Source organism: Vespa mandarinia, chromosome 2, assembly GCF_050613455.1.
Source record: "Vespa mandarinia isolate Hongniang chromosome 2, ASM5061345v1, whole genome shotgun sequence".
In the NCBI taxonomy this organism is placed as follows: Eukaryota; Metazoa; Arthropoda; class Insecta; order Hymenoptera; family Vespidae; genus Vespa; species Vespa mandarinia.
The window spans coordinates 16,662,501-16,670,000 of NC_140811.1; the positions used below are offsets into that span (position 1 = coordinate 16,662,501).

General features: G+C 27.5%; 2 protein-coding genes across 4 annotated transcripts in view; one reads left to right on the forward strand and one right to left on the reverse strand.

Annotated features, from left to right (window-relative positions):
• Window positions 1-5,104, forward strand: part of LOC146873242 (uncharacterized) — a 5,629-nt gene extending 525 nt beyond the window's left edge. Inside the window, 2 exon segments of the mRNA XM_085664235.1 lie at window positions 2,857-2,932; window positions 4,786-5,104. Of these exon segments, the coding sequence (XP_085520361.1) occupies window positions 2,857-2,932; window positions 4,786-5,052 (343 nt within the window). The 3' untranslated portion in view covers window positions 5,053-5,104.
• Window positions 5,105-5,427: 323 nt separating this feature from the next.
• bigmax (helix-loop-helix-leucine zipper transcription factor bigmax) overlaps window positions 5,428-7,500 on the reverse strand; it is a 2,676-nt gene continuing 603 nt past the window's right edge. Inside the window, exons 1-5 of one of the 3 annotated variants that reach the window (XM_085654860.1) lie at window positions 7,491-7,500; window positions 7,073-7,222; window positions 6,607-7,013; window positions 6,317-6,430; window positions 5,428-6,143 (exon numbers count right to left, since the gene is read on the reverse strand). The exon at window positions 7,491-7,500 is cut by the window's right edge and continues 603 nt beyond it. In XM_085654860.1, coding sequence (XP_085510986.1) covers window positions 6,087-6,143; window positions 6,317-6,430; window positions 6,607-7,013; window positions 7,073-7,222; window positions 7,491-7,500 — 738 coding nt within the window. In that variant the 3' untranslated portion in view covers window positions 5,428-6,086. The remainder of the gene's footprint in view (window positions 6,144-6,316; window positions 6,431-6,606; window positions 7,014-7,072; window positions 7,223-7,490) is intronic. The other 2 variants (XM_035861829.2, XM_035861840.2) reach the window with 2 other exon arrangements.

Consider the following 7,500-nt stretch of genomic DNA (forward strand, 5'->3'; position numbering starts at 1 on the left):
ATAAATATGATAAAAATTTGTGGATTGTTTTAAAATGCGTTCACTGTGCTTCTTTTATATTTCGTCGATTTTTATAAAAAAAAAAAAAAAAAAAAAAAGAAAAAAATCGTTCGATCAAATGAGAATGATAAAAATCTTGATTTCGACGTTCTTTTCATAGATCATTGATTTTGTCGATTTAAATATAAAATTTTCAATTAAGATGAAAATCTTGATCATTTTATTATCACCGAAGTTCTTTTCATATTTCATACGTATCGTCAAACTTAAGCATGAAATTTGTAACAATAAGAAAAATCGAAGAAACAATGAAAACAAAAAAGAAAAAAAAGAAAGAAAAGAAGAAGAAAAAGAAAAGGAAAAAAGAAAAAAATCCGTTGTTAACGAAAATGCGAATAACGAGGAAAACATAACGACTTATCGAAACACGAAATTTTCCTTGATACTCGTGAACGTTTAAATTGTTAATAAATTGTATTCTATCGATGATGCTCTGTAATTAATTGGAAAATCGATTTTCTACGGTTGAATTAATCCATCGAAACGGCTTTTTACACTTGGAAAATTCGATCTAACTACAAGAGCAAATGAAATTCGATCGTTAAACGATTAAAAGCTGTTTGTACCTGTCAAAAGCAACTGTTCAATGAATTGTGTACGATATATCGAATCTATTATTACATAGTTCTTTCTTTCGTTTGATCGAGTTAATCAATTCTACAAAGGAACGACTAAACAAATCATTTTAACTAAATATCTGTAGTTTAGAATTTGGAAATTTAATTGGATATTTTTTTTGTCTTTCGAAATAAATAAATATCCTATATGATTGTTCTCGTTCTCTATTTTATTTTCTTTTTTTTTTTTCTTTTCCTTTTTTTTCTTTTTTTTCCTCAAAATAATCGCTTATCTATTATTTTTAAAAATTATTTAATCTTCCTCTCTCTCTCTCTCTCTTTTAATTTTAAAAAATTTCTAAAACAAATCATTACACAAAACTCGAACGTCGTAATTGATTGCTAGAGTAAAAGGGAAAAAAAGAAGAAATAAAAAAAATTTCTAAATATACTATCGGATTTACTCGTCCTGTTATTTTTTTTTTTTTTTTTTTTTAGTAATTACTTCTACGTAATTACGCACAAATACCTTTTTCAATTGCATCACAATTGTTTACTTTTTTTCAATACTTATGATTTTACAAAAAAAAAAAAAAAAAAAAAAAAAAGAAAAAATGAATTGAAAACATATTGGATCGATTCATAAATAAGTATAAAGCTTTAATACAAAGAACTGCTTATTTATGACATTAATAATATGAATCAAATCAATAATATATGAAAGTAATGTAAATACGTAAACATATGTATTTTCATCGATCAGATGACTTTGGGTATTCTCCAAAGAAAAGAAAAAAAAGAAAAAAAAAAAAAAAAAAGAAGAATAAATGTAAAAATACAGACTTCTTATTCACTCCTCGTAAAATATTTATACAATGAACATTGAAAGTATCGAAGCATACTTCGTTCTATGAATCTTTCATGAGTATACATCTTCACGTAAATTTTCAATTTTTTCCCTTTTTATTAATCTCATGGCGATCTATCGAAAATCTTCTTTATTTATTTATTTCTTTCTTTTCTTTCTTTTCTTCTTTTTTCTCTTATTCTTTCACGTGAATTTCTCTTTACCATCGTATCGTTAATTTCGAGTATATAACATCAGTAAGTGCATCATCCCATAAACAGCAATTTCTATTTCCTATAATCGCAATATAGCCTCTGCTCTATCGTACTCGGCACCATTATGACGTCTTTATTAAGTTCTTGTGTTTTATTGGTGTCTGCCGACGAAATACATCCTCTTCTCATTCGAATATCTTATTACGACGATTAAACTTTAAAGCATCCTAATTGGTAACTTAGAAGATCGAAGATGGAGAGAGAGAGAGAGAGAGAGAAAGAGAAAAAAAAGAAAAAAAAAAAAAAAAAAAAAAAGAAACAGAGAAATAAATGATATCAATAAAAATATTCGTGGAAGGCAAAAAAGAATTTTATATGAAATTCAACGTACGATTTCATCTAGAGAATTTAATTTAAAAAATTCGATTTACGGGCCGATTAATATAAAAACGAACAAAAAACTTTTTCGAAGAGAATCAAATTAAAGTTCCGTTATATTTTCACAAAAAAAAAAAAAAAAAAAAAAAAAGAAAAAAAAGAAAAAAGAAAAAAAAATGTTAACGTTTTAATTCATACGTTTTAATTCTAACGTTTAATTCTATGATAACGTTTTAATTCTATGATTAGAAAACTGAAGGAAACAAAAATAGATCATTGAGAAAGTGAAATAATTTTATTCAACATACAACGTTCGATTTCATTGAGAGAAATAAAAATATAAACGAATATACAATATAGTTTTATAAAAACGTTAACGTTCTAATAATTGTACGTAAACGTTTTAACTATTAAGACAGATATTAAAAAATAAAAAAAAAAAAAAAAAAAAAAGAGAGAAAGAGAAAGAGAGAGAGAGAGAGAGAGAATATTTATCTACGTTTACCTACTTCTACATTTCCTCACTTTTTACGATCTCAAGTCATAAAAGATATATTTACATTCCGAAATAATTAAAAGTTATTCAAGCGTAACACACGCTGTTACATATCCAACCTGGTTTGCAACGATCGAAAGAAATAAGCGTAACTGTTAATTCTTTTTTTTTTTTTTTTATTATTTTTCTTTTTCTTTCTTTTCTTTTTAAATCATTATCAACATAGTTAACATGACATAGTTCTCTCCGTTGTTCGCTATTCCAAGAATTCCTAAGAAAGATAATCGAAAAATTTCTCGTGAGATAAATTTCCTCGTGAGAAATCGACGTTGTCGATCGACAAGATAATTATCTTTCTAAATTTGAAATATATAGAATTAATCTTTAAGGAATATCACAGTTTGAAATTTCATTCTAAGGGGATTTAAAAAAACAAAAAAACAAAAAAACAAAAAAACAAGTGAAACTTACGAAGTAATTCAATAATTCCTCACGACAAATTAATTTTTTCTTCCTTTTTCTTTTTTTTTTCTTTTTCTTTTTCTTTTTCTTTTTGTTATAATCTCTATTCAACAATGAACGATAATAGAAAGAGAAGAAAAATGGAAAAGGAAATTTTTCTAATCGCATTTATTTTTCTTATTGATTTTTTAGAATGATTTTCTAGAATTAAAAAAGAAAAAAAAAAGAAAAGAAACAAAAAGAAAAAGAAAAGAAAAAAAGAAAAAAAATAATAATATACATACAGCGAACATATTGGAAATTTCATCTCGCGACAATATTAACGTAATTTTACGTTAGAATAATTTTCAAAGATTAAATGAAAAAAAACTTAAGACTTTGTTTCCTTAGAAGGAAGAAACATATTAGAAGAAATGATACGAGAGATTTATCACGTTGTAATAACAAAGAATGAAATTCAAATTATGAAGAAAATAATCGCAATGATAACAACTTTTCTATCTTTTTGAAAAAAAAAAAAAAATTGCGTTTATCTCTCTCTCTCTCTCTCTCTCTCTTTCTCTTCTTTTTTCTTATTCCCTAATAATTCAAAAGAAACAAAACTTTTTCGATACGGCAATCTTTGAAATTGATTTATTATATATTCGGATATATAACGCGTTCGCATCAAATCTATGATCAAATCATTGGCTCAAATTTTGGGCCGATCAATTGAAATGAAAAATTAATTTTTATTTTTTCAAGTTAAATGTCACACTTAAAGAAATGAGAAATAAATGAATAAGTAAGTAAATAAACGAATGTATGAATGAATGATTGAATGTATGAATACATGCATGCATAAATGAATGAACGAATGAATGAATGATTGAATGAATGAATGATTGAATGAACGAATAAATAAATAAGAAAAAATAGGGAAAATAAAGATAAAAAAGAAAAAAGGAACAGAAAATGGGGAAAAAAAAATAAAAAAAAAAAAAAAAAAAAAGAAAAAAAATAAAAAATTAACACAAAAACTAGAACGTAATTTATAAGCTACAAGTTTATCGTTTTACGTGTAAATTCTGTCTCATGTAATATATGTATACTTTCACGATAACCACAAAGTTCTTGCTCGACGATATTTAGACCTTTTTTCTTTTTTTCTTTTTTTTTTTTCTTCTTCCTTTTCTTTTTCTTTTTCTCTCATGGGTATTGCCAAGCCCATGACCTCTTATTTATCCTAAGTGCGAGAGGAGAGATAAAAAATAAGGATATTTTCTCTAAGGCCATAACACTTTCTCGGAAGTAAATGTAGTCGTATACCGAATACACGTTGATAATAAAAAAAAAAAAAAAGAACAAACAAATAAATATATAAATAAAGAAAGAAAGAAAGAATGAAAGAAGAAAAAGTAATAAAGAAGGAAAAAATGATTTCCGGATGATATACGTGTTTTCATTTTCCGAGTTATCCTACATTTTCTTTACCCCCATCCCTATTTTCTATTATTATACGTGACGCCTGGTTGTCTCGAAGAAAACTGTTCAAAGTTTTCCCATATCGATACGTTGACCGATATATTTCAATTTCTTTCATGACTTATATAAACACACAATATATGATGTTCTTTTCGATACTATAAATAGATACATACATACATACATACATACATGCATACATATATACATACATATATACGTACATAAATATATGTACATCCTATATTTTTTATTTCAGCAAATCTTAAAGGACACTTTGGAAGAAAGGATATTTAAAGTTTAAAGAACGAGATGGACGACGAGGCGTCTATTTTCTGGGCAGTTATCCTGATGATCGGTGGTATCGCAATGATGACAATATTACTTGCTTGCTATGCCTGTCTTTTTCGAGATTTGTGCTGTCGAACCGACGAAAGATCTAAAAGGAGACGAACGATTCGTCGGATTTCTTTACAAGAAGCTGATGAAAATAATAGGCAAAAATTCGACGCAATACCTATGAACGATATTACTCAAGGCGATAGTATGCCTACGGAATCGGAAAAAGTTTAAAAGACGTATAAAAACTATAACGTTCTTTGTCATTATCATTGTTAATTGTATATCGACGAAACCATTTGTATATCCTTGATCGTTTCAATAAAACAAGAGAAAAAAGAAAAGAAGAAGAAGAAGAAGAAGAAGAAGAAGAAGAAGAAGAAGAAGAAGAAGAAGAAGAAAAAGAAAAGGCAAAAGTAAAAGAAAAGAAAAAAAGAAAAGGTAAAAAAAAAAACAAGTAAAATAAAAAAGTCAAGAAAATGAAGAGAAAAAAAAATAAATAAGAGAATAACACTTTCTCGAATTATCGAAGAGAGATAACAATTTTTACACTGTCTTGTGTGGACCATAGTGTTAAGAGTCTGTGAGGTATTAAATTTTATTCCAAGCTGCGATTTCGTAGATCTTTTTTCTTATGTATGTACATATTTAGATACACATCGATATACATATGTCGCGTCTCGTCACACATATACGCGAGTATGTACACGACGAAGTGTGATGTGTATGTGTGTGAATGTATGTCTGTGTATGTGTGTGTGTGTGTGTTTATGTATATATATATATATGTTTAATAGAAAAATCTGATAAAAATATTCAACACATCATCTTTTACACGCGGCCAATAATAACAACGTGGATTCATATTACGCGCCAAAAATCACAGAATGGCGCCAATTTCTTCTATGCCTATGATCGTATATAAAATAAATCTCTATGTATATTTTTGTCGTGCGATCATTTTATAAGCTACCCGTATATATATATATACATATATATACACATATATATATATATATATATGAATATATATACATACATACATACATACATATATATGTATATATGTATTTTTTATCTCATTTTTTTTTGTTTTGTTTATTTATTATTATTTTTTTTTTCTTTTTTATTTCTTGTACGACACTCATCTCCCATCCCCTCTGGTAACTTCATTGACGATCGGTTTAAGTATCCCTTTGAAAGATATAGATACAAGTTGATAAAACAGGGATATTGTGCGATGGAGACAACTCCGATGGTACATTCGACTAGCTGATTTGGTTGTTGAGTTGCTGTAAAACGGAAAGTACTACCTCGCGAAGAGTCTGAAAGTAATTTGTTCTCGTTAATGCGAACGAGTCCAATTATATTCCTATTGTTTGTTTGTTTGTTTGTTTGTTTGTTCATTCGTTTGTTTGTTCTTTTGTTTGTCTGTTTTTTTTTGTTTCTTTTTCTTTTTGACAACATGTTTGGATAAACAATAAATTGGATGAGTCACCTGAGGCTTGCAATGTTCCTCTAACCAACTAAACACGCAACCGGACAATTCTGCAAAATTCGCAACGGAGATGTTGTTGAAACTTTGAAATAAACGATCCATAATCGCCTGAAACTAAAAATAGAAAAAAAGAAGTACAAAAATAATGCTACGATATGATATCATAATAATAATAATAATAATAATAATAATAATAATAATAATAATAATAATAATAAAAAAAGAAGAAAAGCGATAAAAGAATTTTGGGAAATGAAATAAAAGGGGTGAAAACAAAAAGATTTCTCTACCACTTGGAATTTCGTTTCATCCGATATACGCATTTCTGCATGACCAGGTTGTGTTTGATGAGCTTTCACAATCTGTTCATAATTAGCCTGCATAATACGTAGAGCAACAACTTCTTTTCTCAATGCATTACGTTCATCCTCTTGTTTCTTTTTTTGCTGCAACAAAAACTGTATATAATCTATAGATTTTTGAAGTACTGTAGCTTTGGATAATTTGTAACCGGATGAGTCGGTGTGCTGACAAGTAGGCACTAAATTTTGAAGCGAATCATATCCCTTTTTAATGGCATCTCTACGCTTTTGCTCGGCTTGTGTATGTGCTTCTCTACGTCGTTCTTTATAACTTATCGTTGAATTTTTATTATCACTGTCTTCATCCTCTGAAATCAAATCAAACCCACCTATTCCTGTTAAATATTATTTTCAAATGATAATATTTAAATGTAAATTGTCTATCATTATTCACCTGTATTATGAGCAGACGATGATGCAGTATTTACAGATCCTGTACTACTACAACGAGAGAAAGTATATTTTTCTGTAGGACTAGATGGTTCCAATTTCATATCAGCATTTGATCCAACAGCACCACTGCCTCCACGCATAGTTAAACTTTCTATTTCCATAATGAAAAAGCACAAAATAAAATCTTTAAGTATGTACAAGTCATATAAGATAATCATGATGAATTAAAAAATTGTATGAAAAATATTGTAATGATAAGATACTTCTACTAATAATGTACAAACAACAAAAGTGTCTCCCTCTCTTTCTATCTCTTATCAGAAACAATAAATAAGATCAATAAAAGTTCAAACAATGAGAGTAACAAAGTCATGAAAAAAAAAAGACAAAAAGAAAAACAAAAAAAATTGTTCCCTTACGTGTCTCGTA